This window comes from Saccostrea echinata, unplaced genomic scaffold, assembly GCF_033153115.1.
Source record: "Saccostrea echinata isolate AGI-Se365-2 ecotype Australia unplaced genomic scaffold, CSIRO_AGI_Sech_v1 ptg000027l, whole genome shotgun sequence".
Classification (NCBI taxonomy): Eukaryota; Metazoa; Mollusca; class Bivalvia; order Ostreida; family Ostreidae; genus Saccostrea; species Saccostrea echinata.
This window is the reverse complement of record NW_026889776.1, coordinates 9,729,340-9,746,021: the sequence shown is the minus strand read 5'-3', so window position 1 is coordinate 9,746,021 and position 16,682 is coordinate 9,729,340. Positions and strand designations below refer to the sequence as shown.

Below are 16,682 nucleotides of genomic sequence, written 5' to 3'. Positions count from 1 at the left end.
AACACAAAAAAAAAAAAAACCATACAGTAAAACTCAGTTACATGGCAGTCACTGGGACCTGGAATTTTACTTCCTTATAAATGAGATTCTTTATATCCATATAAGGAACATAGTGAAAAGTTCCTTATAACCGAGATTTCCTTATAAGAGAGTTCTTTATAACAAGCGTTACTGTACATGTGTTCAGCTTTTAATTTGCTGGTGGATGTTTTTGTTTTCATAAAACAAAATCTATTTTTGACTCTATTTTAATCCTTTATAACTTTGTAGGTGTTTGATAACAGTATTCCTAAGAGGATTTTTGACCGCTTGCTATACATCACATGTTCACAGAACTGGGAGTCCATGGGAGGACATTTCTGGATCAAACAGTGTCTAGAGGTACGCACAACTGTTCTACTGTTAAACAATGAAACAAATAATACATGTATTGTTAGATAAGCAAGCAGAAAGATAAAAGATTAACAATAACATTTAAGGATTGTGCGCAAAATTGTATCCATCAAAACTCTGCATATTGTTCTGTGTTAATACGTGTGACCTTCTTTTATGGATTTGACCTACTTTTGACCTACATTACAGTTAATCCTGTCAGTGGCTATGACTGGGCACACCATACAAAGCTCCTCCCCGATGAATCTCCTGCCCTCGGCCAGCAGTATTGTTAATTTAGCGGACAGCCAGGAGAGGGCGGCCTTCGCCAGCATCATGAAAATGAAGGAAGAACCAATGGATGTGGAATCTGTAGACTCCAACAAAGAAGAGGTTAGAAAAAAAATCTGTCATTTTCAGTTTTGCTGTATTTGTAGTAATTTCACACATTAGAATACATTACCATACTTGCACATCTTTAATACCATATAAGCATGGTTATTGAAATAAATAATGAGATTTTGAATAACAAGTATTTTTTAACATGTTTTTTAGATATGAGAAATTTTTAAAACAATTCTCGGGGAATTTGGTAAAAGAAATTGCATCTTCAGTGAATTTGAAAATGTGTCTAATGCCTATATTCATTGTACATACAGATCTATGAAAGTAATGATTGGAAGATTTTAATTTGTCATTGATTTTATATGAAAAAGAATTTCCACTTTGACATCATATTCAGCTGTACATGTTTGTTTTATATAAATAATGGTATCCACTACAGGAGGAGATTGACATGGAGTTAGGGGGCGTGTCCTCGGATGACAACACCTCCTCCAAGGAACCTCCCAAGAAAGACCTACAGGAACCCAAACAAAGTATCAACACATTACTACAGAGACAGGCCAAGTTCTTAGAGGGCTGCCGGGAAGTCAAGGTAGGCTAGAAATGACAGCAAGAGTTCTCCTTACACATAATGCATTTATGAGAGGAACAAAAAGATATGAACAAGAACTTAACACAGTCATCAATTAAGCAACAGAGATTATAATAATTTATGCAAAGAGATTAATATAACCTTCAGTCATTAAGATGAAATGTTGATTGAATTTTGATCTTTGAAAAGCCAAAGTTTACATGATTTTGTATTTATTTTCATTTTGATTTTTCTTTGTATTATAAATTGCCCATGTCTTTATTGATTTCTCTTGTGTTTTCAGACTGTGTCATACCTGAACTCCCTGTCACAGTTGTGTCACAGTACGACAGACCTGACACACAGTATCTGGATTGACATCTTCCCAAGGATCTGGAAAATTCTCTCAGAGAAACAACAAGGGGTAGGTGTTTCCCAGTGAATTTTTTTGAAATAATTGATGAAATATGGGAGAGTACTTTTTTATTTCTGTATAGAAACTTTTTATGGAAAAAGGTAATTGACATTTACTATGAAATAAATGGATCCAGGAATATTTTCTACAGGACCAAGTAGAATTCAGATTGATCTAAATTTTTGACATTGCACTGCATAATCTATTGGAACTTAAAAACTTGGGGGGGGGGGGGGGGGGGGAGGAACTCAGAATCCCAAGCCCTTACATAATATGAGATTTTGGTTTACTATCCTCTTTGTTCCTCTTACAGATGATATCTGGGGAGCTGATCCCCTTTATGTGCAGTGGGAGCCATGTGATACAGAAGGACTGTCATCCCAGCTCTATACACACGTTCCTGGAGGGACTTTCTCATGTGGTACCTCCTGTACAGATCAGGCCTGCTGTCTTAAAGGTGAGTTGTCTATTCTGCCCTACACCTTTCATTTGAGTAGCTCATATTTTGTTGAGAATTTGACAGTTCAAAGGTAGTGTTTGAATGAAAACATTTTTATGGTCATGTTTGTTAGGGCCCCACTCTTGGGTGCCCTATAGTGATCAGTCTGACTGAAATCAATTGTCCGCAGTATATTTTCTCTCCTGTAAAATTCTTTTCTTGAGCATTTTTTCTCCCTTTTGTCCCATTTGACTCAAAATTTCACCCAAAGAGTGCCCTTGGATTAAGGATCTTTCATCTTAATGTCCTTTGCAAAAAGTGGAGCCCTTTGAGATGGTCGCCATCTCTACTATGTCTAGTTTTTGGTGAAGCTAAATGTCCAATTCTTCAAATTGGGAAGTTTAACTATTGATGTTTATTTCCCTCAGTACCTTGGTAAGACACACAACCTCTGGCACCGAGCCTGTCTACTGCTGGAACAACTCGCGTTTGAGAACAATGCTCAGCAGGCTCTGAAGAATCGTCCAGGGAGCGAGTACGAGTTTGAGCCAGTCCAGTCATCTCAACAGGTAAGTGTTAACTTAACCTTCATAATTATAACTTACCTATAGTTTAAAAAAATGAAACCTTTCTTCACATTCCCTTGAGTTGCTGATCAGAAATTTATAAAATAAACAATCCATTTTCCCGACAGTTGTTAATGTGTGCCATGTTTACATGGAGGATATTCAATGTTTTGTTGTTGGATATGGAATTTATTTCACGAGTGGGACAGGATTTTTTGATATTTTCACGAGTGCGAAGCACGAGTGAAAATATCAAAAAATCCTGTCTCACGAGTGAAATAAATTTCATATCCAACTACAAAACATTGAATTTTCTGTTTATTACATTTTCTTTGATTTTTCTTTGCCTCTGTCTTTTCTTAACACAGTGTTGTAGGCTGTGACATCATAGTTGAGTGGCTGAGACGTCATAGCTTAGGAATTGTGAGATTGAAAACATTGTAAAATTGTTTTTAGCAATACATTTGGGAGAAAATTTACAGTTTTAGTCTCTATTAAGATGGTTTAGTTACTATTTCTATCTTATGACAGACCAGAAATCATTTCTACTTTCTTTGATATTCTTTCACACTGTGAGAGAATATCACTTTTATTCAATGAATAAATCACAGTATTTCACTGTTGAAAATGTAATAAAGCAGATTCTTTCTTATTATTTACATTCAATTTGCAAGTTCAAAAACTACTTTACTGTAAAAATTTAACATATGTTCTACTTTGTTGGATGAACATTACAATTCTACTAATCTGAGCTCCATCTGATATCTGTACACTAGGAGACTTTGGACTGCCTCTGTGAGCTCTACTCTCTGCTGAAGGAGTCTGACATGTGGACGGGACTCTGGCAGAAACGATCCAAGTTCCCAGAATCCAACACTGCTATAGCCTACGAACAGCACGGCTTCTTTGAACAGGCACAGAGTGCATACGAACAGGTAACCTAACACACAGTGGTCCATAATCATAGAAATTGTCTCTACTCAGTAGAAAACTTAAAAGGATTATGTTTATAATAAGTTTTTCTTGCTGTCATTATTCCAGTGTATGACCAAGGCCCGACAGGAACACAACACTGCCCCTGCCCAGCCCTCAGTTTTACCGGAGTACAAATTGTGGGAGGACCACTGGATCAGGTAATTAATGATAGGATTCAGCACCACCTTTTCTTGTGTTTGACAGCTCCTACTTTGTCAGTTTACCGTTTTTTTTAAAAAATGCAAGACATATTATTCAAATTGAAACTAAGTCAAAGGAAAGGGGGGATATTAGCATAGTGGTGAGACACTTTTAGAAACATTTTAATATAAGATTGTGGGCACAAATAAAAGAGTCCGTTGATTTTTTTGTGTTAAGGCACTCAGAGAATGAAAAATTTGAAAATATTTAGAAACTTAAGCAGTAAAGAAATTCCACAATAATCATAAAGAAATGTTTTCTTTTATGTACATGTATTTGTAGGTGCTGTAAGGAGTTGAACCAGTGGGACTTGCTTCTGGAGTATGCCACGTCTAAGGGGAACACAAACCCCCACCTGGTTCTAGAGAGTGCCTGGAGGGTTCCTAACTGGTCAGTCATGAAGGATGCCCTTGCCCAGGTATAGAATTGTGAAATTTCACAGTTCTCTGAGAAATATTTTTTTTAACAAAGTTACTTCCCTTTATTCAGACTTTTAGATAATATGAATCTGAACAAACATACAGAAAAAATCAGATAAATGAAAAATTGAAATTAAAAAAAAACAAAAAAAAAAACTTGCATATAAATTATCTTTCAAAAAAATCATGACGGAAGTGAAGTTTTGAAAGTAATCTGTGATAACATTCATATCGGTGTTTTAAAAAATGTGCAAATTCCTGCTGCATCATTTTTGTGCTGTTATTTGAATGACCTTATTCTGACCTGCCTAGGTGGAGCTGAGCTGTCCTAAAGAAATGGCCTGGAAAGTCAACCTGTATAGAGGTTATATTGCCATCTGTCATCCCGACGACCATCATCTCAACATGGTTACCATGGTAATGTTTCCTTTTGATTGTGTAGAATATTGGCATATAAGGATTGTTAACCTCTCTCACCTCTCATTGAGAAATTGTCAGTCAATTTTAAATGGATTTAAAAAAAAGAATGCCATGATTAAGTTGGAAGCTCATGTACAATTGATTTCTTTTTAAAGTATTACATAACAACTTAATGTCACAAAGTTTGTATCATTTCCAACATATTGATGCAGTATTTGATTATGCCATGATTGAATTCTCATGTTGATTTCTTTTCTTAGTTTTGCATCCTGCTGTAATTTGAATTTAATTTTTCTAATGTAATATTTGTTGTTGCTGTAATTTACTGTGGTGTTTTGCAGATTGAGCGGCTGGTGGAGGTGTCCAGTAATCTGGCCATCAAAGAGTGGCGCCGCCTGCCTTCCATTGTATCCCACATCCATGTGCCCCTCCTCCAGGCGGCACAGCAGATCATGGAGCTCCAGGAAGCTGCTCAGATAAACCAGGGCCTCCAGCCAGCCAACATTACCCGCAGTTCTAGTCTACATGACATGAAGGCCATCGTTAAAACTTGGAGGTCAGAGATTCTTTTATCTATTATATAAAGAAGATTGTGCATTGTTGTTGAAAAAATACTTATTCTGTTTTAAATAAGTGACATATTTGATTGATGTAATCTGTGCCAGAAAACAACATCGTGTACTTTATTTCTGTATCAATAATAAATGTGTAATTTATAATTTCCTTTTAAATTAGTTAATGAATGTGTAGGTTTTCTAGTGGCTATTTGATGAATTCTTTAGCTTGAGTGATGGGGCAATGGACTAACATGCTTGTTGAGTTTATTTCAATTCTAAGAAAAGCAGAAATACTGACTTTGTATATGCATATGTCCATAGATTAAAAATATATATGTACAACCTGTTTATTTCAGTTTATCAGTCTTTGAGGAATGTTAAGTACATATACATATTATTCAAAGAAATGCAGCCAAATGTTTTGCAAGCATATTATTAATCTTTAAATGTAAAGGAAATGTTAATAATAAATTTAAATACTGAAATCCTTCTATCCCACAGGAACCGTCTACCAATGATATCTGATGACCTTTCCCACTGGAGTGACATTTTTACCTGGAGACAACACCATTATCAATTCATTGTCAATCACTATGACTCCCATGCCCAGCAAGACCCAGTAAGATCAACTTATTTGACATACTTTTCAGTTTGTGGAATTTCCGTTACATGTATTCACTGAAAAGAAACTTAATTCCAAGTTTTTTTTAATGACTATTATTTTTTTCTCCTACAGCAAAACAGTAACCACTCAATGCTTGGCGTCCATGCTTCTGCTCAGGCTATCATCCATTTTGGTAAAATTGCCAGGAAACATGGACTGACCGGGGTCTGTCTGGACTCTCTCAGCAGGTAGGAAAATTTTCAGTAAAACAATTCCAGCTGCAAGCTAAATAGGTAAAACTGAGAAGCTTCAGGAAATAGTGCAGATCCTTTTTTCTTAAAATACCTGCATTGGTCCTTTGAAATTGACACTGTTTTATTTAATTTAAAGCTTTTTATAGATTTAGAAATACTCAAATTCTGACATATAGTTGAATATTTAGTTAAAAAAAAGAAATCTTTATAAGTAAATTAGAGTGAAAAACAAGACAATTTCTTCCAATAATACCTGTATTTTCCATTATGATTTTACAGGATCCACACCATCCCCAGTGTTCCTATCGTGGATTGTTTCCAGAAGATCAGACAACAGGTCAAGTGTTACCTACAGATGGCGGGCACCATGGGTAAAAATGAACTGCAGGAGGTCAGTATATAAAATCTCACAGGACAGTAATGTGTGTTCAAGACAAGAATTTATAGTTTGATTTATAGAAATTTAAGAATGTAATGACATCACATCTTTCAAATAAATAATCAGATGTTTTATATATTTCCCTGTATGAAGTGTGTGAAAAACCTGAAAATTATGTGTATTGAATTACTTGTAAATGTTATATATTTCTTAATCTTAAAAAAAAAAATGTTTTGTAATGTTAAAGAAACCAACTTAAGTCAAAATCTAATTATGGTTAATATTTATGGAAGATCAACATGTACCAGTAATCAAATTTACCATTAGCCAAATTCAGAACTGTCATTTTCCTACATAGCTGCAGATCTGTAGCTCACTGGTCTGAAAAAAATTGGGATGGATGACCAGAGAGCTACAGTGCCACCCATTGAAAAAAGTGTGTATTTGTTGTGCACAAAAAAGAGCGCTGTTTCTCGAATTATTTTTCAGTATATATAAAAATATTACTAACTATCTGTTCCTAACATATTCTTTTACCACTTCCACAACAAAACTATATATACAGGTCATGCACGAAGGGTGTCGGACCGAATTGTCTTGCCACCCAAGATGGCAGTATACATATGCCAAATTTTCGATGGTCTCAAATTCAGGCCAAGGAGGGCTTTTTACAACAGTTTGGGGGAATGTTTTATTGTTGAAGTATACACAGGCAAAAGTGGCTTACATAAATTTCATATGAAATTCACATGAATTTTTTGTAAATTCTTTGCATGAGAAAGAGACGAAAAACAAGACATGTGAAATTTTTGTGAAAACTTTAAGCCATTTTGACCTAACTTTCTTATGAATTTTACAGGAAGAGCATATCGCATAAAAATCGTGCAGAGAAAACTTCACATGAAAGTTCTAAAAAATATATATGTGAATATCACACAAACTTATTCACATGATATTCGCATGAAAAAATATTTATATAATTTTTACATGATTTTCACATAATTTTCAAATAAATATATAATCACATGATTATCATGTAAGCCACTTTTCCCTGTGTATAGTGCAAAAATATGCAAGGAACACACGGTCTGTAATATTTTGAGATGTTAGTTTATATATGCAGAGAAATAAATTGTGAAACAGCGCATTTTTTGTGTGCAGTAAATAAACACTGTTTTCAATTGGTGGCACTGTAGCTCTCTGGTCGTCCATCCCAATTTCTTCAGACCAGCGAGCTACAGATCTGCAGCTATTTCCTACATAAAAACACAAATACATAGCAGTTCTAATTCCTTATTCAAGGGCCTGGAGGTGATTGAGTCCACCAATCTGAAGTACTTCACCAAGGAGTTCACAGCGGAATTCTACGCATTAAAGGGGATGTTCCTAGCCCAGATTGGCCGCTCTGAGGATGCCAACAAGGCATTCAGTGCTGCGGTGCAGATGCATGACACCCTGGTCAAAGCTTGGGCTCTCTGGGGAGATTACCTAGAGAATGTCTTCACAAAAGAAAAGTTTGTATATTAGTTTTGTTCAAGGGATGTGTCAGTTTTGGTACAATGTTTTCCAGTGTTTTGGGATCCAATAGATCTTGGAATTTTAAGGGGATTTCTACTTGCTGAATTAGAAGTACTGGGGGGGGGGATTTAAGGAGTTTAGGATTAATATGATTATTACATATTAAGATCTTTGTCAAAACTTTAAGAATGAAATATACTCTAGAAAAATACATTGAAAGTTTTACAAAGAAAAGAGCAAAGGATGAGTTTGAATATGCAGTTTGTTGTTTTATGTAATTATGTGTATATAATTTCTTTATACCCGTGTGTAGTTTACATACTTTGTCCGTTATTTGTGTAGGAAGACAGAGCTAGGTGTGTCAGCCATCACCTGTTTCCTGCACGCCTGTCGTCACCAGAATGAGAGTAAATCTAGGAAGTATCTGGCCAAGGTTCTGTGGCTCCTGACGTACGATGACGAGAAGTCAGCTCTGGCAGAGGCAGTGGACAAGTATTGTGTGGGGGTACCACCGATACAGTGGCTACCTTGGTAAGATACAGCATTTACAAAGTATAAGTTTTTGTATTAATAAAAGGGTTGAGAGGGGGGATGATGTGGAGTGTGCCAGGAAGGGTGAGGTATTTCTGGATCCATACTTTGGAAACAAAATTTAGTGCTTAGATTCTACATTCTATTGTAAACAAATATGATGCCTTCTGGCTGTAATTGTTGTGTGTCTCTTTTATTGCTTCTGTACAGAACAATATTTTTCTTGATCCTCTTTATTATTCACTCTACGAGTATATTTATTTAAGTGTTTTGTGCTACATGTATTGTGCTTATATTCTTTTGATTGCATTCTACAAACCTAGGTTAAAGATTTGATCAGTTATTACATATTGTTCATGCTGTACATCTGTGTTCCAGGATTCCTCAGCTACTGACTTGCCTGGTGAGGAGTGAGGGGCGCCTCATCATGAACCTCCTCAGTCAGGTGGGTAGGATGTACCCTCAGGCCGTGTACTTCCCCATCAGGACCCTTTATCTCACACTCAAGATTGAGCAGAGGGAGAGATGTAAGTACATGTGTATCTCAAACTCAATGTGTTGTAGGAGATGAGAACACTTCATATGATGCTTTGGCTAAATATTTGTACATGTATTGTACCATTTTCTGTGATACAGCTAAATCTATCTTTGAATATCTCATAAGCAGATATCTCTGTCTTTCACCTATAAAGAATATTTAAAAGCAGTGTTTTTGATAACTTTGTTTACTGACTGAATATTGACTGTGACAAACATAATAGATAGCTTTTATGAAATTTATCACCTGATGGTGAATGCACGCAATGACTTTCAGATAAGAGTGGTGATCCTAGTGCTGCCCCAGTCAGCAGAACCCCCTCCACTACCCAGCAGTCCTCAGTAATCACCACGACAACCGCTACAACAACCGTAACCTCTAGTTCATCAGGTCCCCCAGGATCATCAGTACCCTCCACCCCCACCACTCCTGGAATCTCTCTGACTGGTGAGTAGGATCAATTTCAAAGCCCCCAGAGTTACTGAATTGCCTACCTAAAAACTGTGTTTCATAGTCATTGATACATGTATCTCCAAAAATTGTGGGTGGATAACAATAAGAAAATTTAATTTAAGCCGTAGGCGTGTTTTGATGGTGAGATTTTTATGTACAATGTATGAGGAAACAAGTTTTACATGGCAAATACACATACTTTTCTATTGAATTATCTTCTGATAAAAAAAAAATCATTTTGTAAAGAATTCATTTTGGACAAAACAGTACTGTTCAATTTTAAAACTTATTAGTGAATAGAAAAGCTTAAGTGTACGTATATTATAGAAAATATCATAGAATACAGTGTATGTGTTTTTATTCTCTCTTTAAGTTGATGAGCCACTGCAAACCACAGTCCCAACTTCGGGCACCACCTCTCAGGGGGCTGCCGGTCAGGGAGGTCAGAAGGGTGGGTCTGCAGGAGGAGCAGATGCAGGCCCCATCCGCGCCCCTGCCCCGATGTGGAGGTGTAGCAAGATCATGCACCTGCAGCGAGAGCTCCATCCCACCATCCTCAACTCATTGGAGGGAATTGTTGACCAGGTGAGGAAGAACTGTCAAAATGATTTAATTTCCTGATAAAAAATCAAATATCAATTGAGAGTATGGGTATTTTGCTCAAAACAACTTCCTATCTTGAATTGAAATACTGTGTTATACATGTACAAAATCATTAAGTTTGTCTTTTAGACCAGAATTTGGTGATAATGTACATTTATGATGTATACTTGTACGAAATTTACATGTATATGACTGTGAGATGAGTGTTTTAACGGTGATTTCTACATACAAATGTACTTGTTAGGGTTGCTAGCCTAAAGTTGCTTAGGGTTGAATTTCATACAGAATTCTGATGATGTTTTTACACAGATGGTGTGGTTCAGAGAGAATTGGTATGAAGAAGTATTGAGACAGCTTAAACAGGGACTGACCAAGTGTCACGCTGTGGCTTTTGAGAACAGAGGGGCTGGTATGTCTGTCTGTGTGTGATAAATGTCTCCTTTATTGAGAGATTAGTTTGTCCATAACTTAATGATTATATCCCCCGCAAATGAATTTTAGGGGGGATATATTGGAATCAGCATGTCTGTCCGTTTGTCTGTAGATGAGATTTTGTCCAGACCATTTCTTGGAAACTAATGCAAGGATTTGTCTAAAAATTTGTACACTTATTTGCCATATAAAAGTGTGCACCTGGTATTTTCATCATAATTGGATAATTTTTTTGCATTTTACAGGTGTTTTTTTTCATTTTTATTATGTGGTTTTGTCCGGATCTGTTCCCAGAGACGATTGCATAGATTTGTATGAAAATTTGTACACTTATTATTTACCATATGAAGGTGTGCACCTGGTATTTTCAACATTAATTATTTGATAATTTTTCTGCATTTTACAGGTGTTTTTTTTTTTCATTTTTATTGACTTAGTCATTTCAGGTTCATGTCTAAGGTTTGAGACATAGAATCTAGAACATCTGTACAAAAATGTGAACTACAGCTTAAAACTACTCATTAGAACTAAAACAAAATCACAAAGTATTAAAAACAGTTTTTACATTACATAGCAGATAGTGTAAATGCATTTGTCCCTTTGGAGTAATGAGTGGACATTAGGGCTGTCACGGTTCCAAAATTTTTCGGGTCGGGTCGGGTCTGTAATTTTTCGGTACAGTTTCAGGTTTTTCGGGTCGGGTATTTACATCTATTTTAAACCTTAATTTCAAGAATTTAACTTGAAAAATCTTTATTTGTTACATTAAATTTACGTTGAGAAGAAATCTTAACCATGCGAACGTCTAGACATCGGTGACTTGGCCTACTATTAGTCACAACCTGACCATTCCTGCTCGTTTTGATAATTATCTAATACTTCCGTGACAAGTGTTTTGTTATGGAATGAAGTAGATTTCAGTTGTGATGTTTATTTATCACTGTTACCGTCATCATTCCTTTGATTCCGACGCCATTTTTTGTATTGAACAGACTCTAATATATAAACCAGACCCGAACCGAAATCCGGAAAAATGAAACCGGAACCGAACCGAACAACTTGGACCGCGGTTCTTGGTTATTTCGGGTACTCGTGACAGCCTTAGTGGACATGCATCCAGTTAAAGATTAATTAATGAGTTCAGTGTGGGAAGCTGTTAGGGCATCTCTGATCAAGTAGGTCTTATCTATATCTCCTGGGAATTGGACAGAAAGAAATAAAGATCTCTGTTGTCTAAGTCTCTTAATTGTAATTTATGTCTGTCAAAATACATAGTTACTGGAACCAGTCTTTTATTTTTAAAATGAGTTTGATATAAAGGTAATTAGATCAATTTGATTTTGTATAATTAATTATGAAATTTTTTTTTTCAACAATCAATTTGCAGAGTGTCATGTCTCACAAAGATGACAGATAGTTGCAAGCTATTTTTTCAATGTAATAAAAAAAACGCTGTAATTATTAGTATTGATGTTTTATTAGGCTGCATCTTAGTTTTATTCATTAAAAAAATTAAATTTTCACTAAGTGTTTAAGCAAATTGTGAACACCTCTCACATTTAGAAAAACATTAGTGATTTGGTACCTTTTCTGAAAAACCAAGCGGGGGGTGTTTGTCTCTTTTGGACAGTTCTAGTTAGATTAGTCCTCCATAAAGATATATGAAAGTCTGTGTGTGATGAATGTGTCCTTTGAATTTTTGACAGGTTAGTTCGTCCATCACTTTATATAAATTGGTCCTTGATATAAAGGATATGGCTTCAATTATTTTTTTAAAGTTAAATTTACATGTAATACATGTAATCTGCTGCACTGAATTTAGTAGAAAAGAATTTGATAGATTTTCATTTCTTTACACAAAATTGAATTTGACTGTATAATGAGTTCAAATTATAATGCATCTCTGCTCAATTTTATCTACCAGTACTCAATCTTATGACTAATCATGTGTCATGTGACTGATCATGTGACTATTTATCCTATCTTGTTAGTTGCTGATGCCACCATCACTCCACACACACTGAACTTTGTGAAGAAGTTGGTGAGTACATTTGGGGTGGGGATAGAGAACGTCTCCAGTGTTAGCACCACCTTCTCCAGCGCCGCCTCGGAGTCCCTGGCTCGCCGCGCTCAGGCCACCGCTCAGGACCCTGTCTTCCAGAAAATGAAGAGCCAGTTCACCACAGATTTTGACTTCAAGTAAGATTCTGTGATTTTAGTTTTGTGAATCATATTTACATATTGTATATAATAATCCAAGATATCTAGAAATTAAGCTGTATTCAGAAGGACATAAATACATGTATATAGAGAATCATTTTGTCTTATTGTATAAAAGCAAATTTGGGATGAAATAATCTATTCTGCATACTTTTTCACTCGGATTTTTCTACTTTGTTTCTGTTTCAGTGTCCCTGGTTCAACCAAGCTACACAATCTGATCAACAAACTGAAGAAATGGATCAAAATCCTGGAAGCTAAAACCAAGCTACTGCCAAAGTAAATATTATACAGAGTATCCTTTATAGTTATTATAATGTGAATACTAGTATATAAAGATGATGGTCTTGTCAACTCAGAGAAGGAAGTGTTTCCAGCTAATGAAATATTGGGACTCTGATCTATTGATATCTATTATCAAACTTGAGAGGATTTTCTGAAATATTTTCAAGCTAATGTAAATTTGATTAATAATTAGTGCACTAAAATGATATTTGTTTTTAAAACTTAAATTATGCAACGTTGTTGACAAATAGAAAAGATCTTTTAATGGATACTCCAAAATATCAGTGGTTATGTGAGCATTAGAGTACTTTTCTTTAGTATAAATAATTTTTAATAAGTTCTTGTCAATTTCCTTTGAATAGATCTTTCCTGATTGAAGAGAAATGTCGATTCCTGAGTAACTTTTCTCAGCACACAGCTGAGGTAGAACTGCCAGGAGAGTTCCTGTTACCAAAGGTAAAAGCAACAGTCTGAGATTGAAAGTTTTGGTCATATGAAAAACAGATGATGCTATGTTTTATTTGGAATCTGAAGTGTTTTACTATCATGTAATATTTTCCCACTAACAGCACAGCCATTACTATGTACGGATTGCCCGCTTCATGCCACGAGTGGAAATTGTACAAAAACACAACACAGCAGCCAGACGCCTGTACATCAGAGGTCACAATGGAAAGGTAGGAGACACAGGGAGTGAAGTTGTGCAAAGTGAACATTCAGATTCATCATAAGAATATCTAGGTCAAGTTCTGTTTTGGGTATGATTGAGCAAGTTTTGACAGAGTTATGCCACATAGACTTAGGAAAATTCCAATTATTGGGGGGGGGGGGGGGGGGGTGCATAAGTTGTTTCACAAACATCTCTTGTTCATTCAATATTTCTACTTTGTCAACTTTGTCAACATCTGTAGCTTACATGTACAATGTAGATGTACAAGTATGTATACATGAAAGTAAATTAATCAGTTTATGTATAATACATGTACTAGTTTTCTTAGTAGAATTTTAAATTTTCATCAATGTACAAATTCCTGGATATTTACTGACCTTTAACCTTTCAGGTGTACCCCTACCTGGTGGTCAATGATGCGTGTCTGACAGAGTCCCGTCGGGAGGAGCGAGTCCTTCAGCTGTTACGCATGATGAATCATTTCTTGACCAAACAGAAGGAGACGCTACGTCGACTTCTCTACTTCACAGTCCCCCGTGTTGTGGCTATCTCCCCCCAGATGAGATTAGTGGAGGATAATCCAGCCTCCATCTCACTGCTGGATGTCTATAAACAGGTTTGTCATTGATATACTTGTAATGTATACTCTACTGTAGAAATTCTATCTAATCTCTATCTCAAAGGGACTGAGAAAAAGTATTCCTTCAAGATAACATGGATTTTTGGGTCAGAGATATTGAATTTGAGGCTCAAATTCTTAAAATGGTTGAGACCATAGACTTACTTTACTTTCTCCCTAGTATTTAACAAATACAAATATAGGTGTTTGAGATGTCATACATTTATATCAAATTTATACATGTATGTTATTGAAATTCTTTGTGTGTCTGGGACCCTTAATTATTACCTGTTGTGATTTACTTGTGGCTAATATTATATACTGAGTACTTGTGTATTGAAAGTAAGACTGAAAGTGATGTTGATAAATTTGCTATCCTGTAAGATAATGTTTGCATGATAAATTCTGAATATCAGGTGGACAGTGTAAGGTTTAGAACAATGTTTTGAAAATCAGCCGATTGGGAAGCAAAATTTTTCAATCAACCTCTTGTTGATTGAAAAATTTTGCTTCCCAATTTCAATTTCCATTTGAAATATTGAGATAAACAGAATGATCCCCAGTTCTTCAACTGTTCAATTAAAGGCAAACTGTATTTATTACATACATGTACATGTATTTACAGAGATGTACCAAGCGAGGTATAGAGCATGATGCCCCTGTTGCTAGGTACTACGAGCGTCTGGCAACAGTCCAGGCCCGGGGGTCACAGGCAAGTCACCAGGTCCTGAGGGACATCCTCAAGGATGTTCAGAGTAACATGGTCCCCCGGGGTCTACTGAAGGAATGGGCTGTACACACATTCCAGACCGCCACAGACTACTGGACATTCAGGAAAACGGTCAGTTCTCAAATGGTGGAAAATACATTGTGCTTTATAAATTACGAGTTTTCATTTATGAAATTACAGAAACAAATGTTTTTAAAAAAATTTACTACATGTACATTGAAAGAAATCAAAAGAAAATTTACATGTAGTTGATTTTGATGCATATATTATTTCTGATTTAGTAAATCTAACTCAGAGAATTTATTTTAAGAAGATTTTTTTTTTAGTTCAATGGGGTTAGAATCTAACTAATATAAAAAAGTGTTTAAGTTAAAATTTTAAAGGTATTGAAAAACCAAACCGTCTTTGTAAAGGAATCCTGAAAAAAAGAAACTGAAAGTGAAAGTTAATTGTGCTTTGATTGCTATTCTGAAGTTGTATCATTTGTTGACAGCTGACAATCCAGTTGGCTTTGATGGGATTTGCTGAGTTTGTCCTCCACCTGACCAGAATGAACCCAGACATGGTGTACCTCCATCAGGACTGTGGTTACATCAACATCTCCTACTACAAGTTTGACATTGACGACCAGTCAGGTATTGACAATACTATAGGAAAAATATAGTATTATTGTATTGTTTAAAGTGCTTAGGTTAAAATGTTGTAATGCAGTAGTTCTTTGTGACACTCCAGTTGATCTACATTGTACATGTAAAGGTATATGTACATGTTGATAGAATTTTTTTTTCATTCTGAAAGAATTATATAACAGAATTTGTTTTCTGTATGAAGGAAAGAATTATTTGTTTGAGGAAATGAGCTACTTTTGAGTCAAGTTATTTTTTTTCAAGTGGAGAGAATTGCATTATTAATATGTAATTACGAAGTCAACATGATGTATGGTATGTACATGTAGCAAGTCTCAAATACATCAATGTGTAGGTTTCCTTCTTGCATTCATTTGAATGGATCTAATGTGTTTTGATATTTATATTTGATAAAACTATAATATAAATATTTCTTCAAGTTGACACTTTGTCAACATACTGTATAATTATCTATTTTTGACATTATTTTTGTCAGGTGAGCTAGATGCTAACCGCCCTGTACCATTCCGACTGACCCCCAACATTGCTGAGTTCCTGACAATGACCGGAGTTAATGGTCCACTGACTGCCTCAATGGTAGCCTCTGCCCGATGTCTGGTCCAGCCTCAGTACAAGCTGCCCAGTTTTCTCAGAGCCGTGCTTAGAGATGAATACATTACATGGCATAAGAAAGTAAGCACTGCTGAACATCTAAATGGATTTGCTAATTGAAGGGTTTTTTTTTCATCTGATTAAATGGTAGTTAATTAGGAGGGGTTCAGTTATGACCCATAAGTTGGTAACAATTCAAACTTTCATTAAGTACTACTGACAGCTGAACTGTGGGTTGATCTTTGAAGAAAAATCTGGGGGATTGCCCTTAGGGCTACAAATGTACATTGATCAAGGGTAATCCTGTTGCTAAATATTGAGATTTATT

At 35.7% G+C, this 16,682-nt stretch overlaps 1 protein-coding gene across 1 annotated transcript in view; it reads left to right on the top strand.

Annotated features, from left to right (window-relative positions):
• The window catches only part of LOC133193495 (transformation/transcription domain-associated protein-like), a 69,354-nt gene that overhangs the window by 51,807 nt on the left and 865 nt on the right, over positions 1-16,682 (top strand). The window contains exons 60-87 of the mRNA XM_061329466.1: positions 271-381; positions 583-765; positions 1,157-1,309; positions 1,593-1,712; positions 2,017-2,160; positions 2,571-2,711; positions 3,485-3,643; positions 3,750-3,841; positions 4,167-4,302; positions 4,616-4,720; positions 5,065-5,279; positions 5,782-5,899; positions 6,017-6,132; positions 6,418-6,529; positions 7,820-8,031; positions 8,378-8,566; positions 8,945-9,093; positions 9,381-9,551; positions 9,931-10,142; positions 10,470-10,569; positions 12,584-12,791; positions 13,002-13,091; positions 13,460-13,553; positions 13,667-13,774; positions 14,159-14,383; positions 15,012-15,227; positions 15,610-15,751; positions 16,239-16,435. Of these exons, the coding sequence (XP_061185450.1) occupies positions 271-381; positions 583-765; positions 1,157-1,309; positions 1,593-1,712; positions 2,017-2,160; positions 2,571-2,711; positions 3,485-3,643; positions 3,750-3,841; positions 4,167-4,302; positions 4,616-4,720; positions 5,065-5,279; positions 5,782-5,899; positions 6,017-6,132; positions 6,418-6,529; positions 7,820-8,031; positions 8,378-8,566; positions 8,945-9,093; positions 9,381-9,551; positions 9,931-10,142; positions 10,470-10,569; positions 12,584-12,791; positions 13,002-13,091; positions 13,460-13,553; positions 13,667-13,774; positions 14,159-14,383; positions 15,012-15,227; positions 15,610-15,751; positions 16,239-16,435 (4,218 nt within the window). The remainder of the gene's footprint in view (positions 1-270; positions 382-582; positions 766-1,156; positions 1,310-1,592; positions 1,713-2,016; positions 2,161-2,570; positions 2,712-3,484; positions 3,644-3,749; positions 3,842-4,166; positions 4,303-4,615; positions 4,721-5,064; positions 5,280-5,781; positions 5,900-6,016; positions 6,133-6,417; positions 6,530-7,819; positions 8,032-8,377; positions 8,567-8,944; positions 9,094-9,380; positions 9,552-9,930; positions 10,143-10,469; positions 10,570-12,583; positions 12,792-13,001; positions 13,092-13,459; positions 13,554-13,666; positions 13,775-14,158; positions 14,384-15,011; positions 15,228-15,609; positions 15,752-16,238; positions 16,436-16,682) is intronic.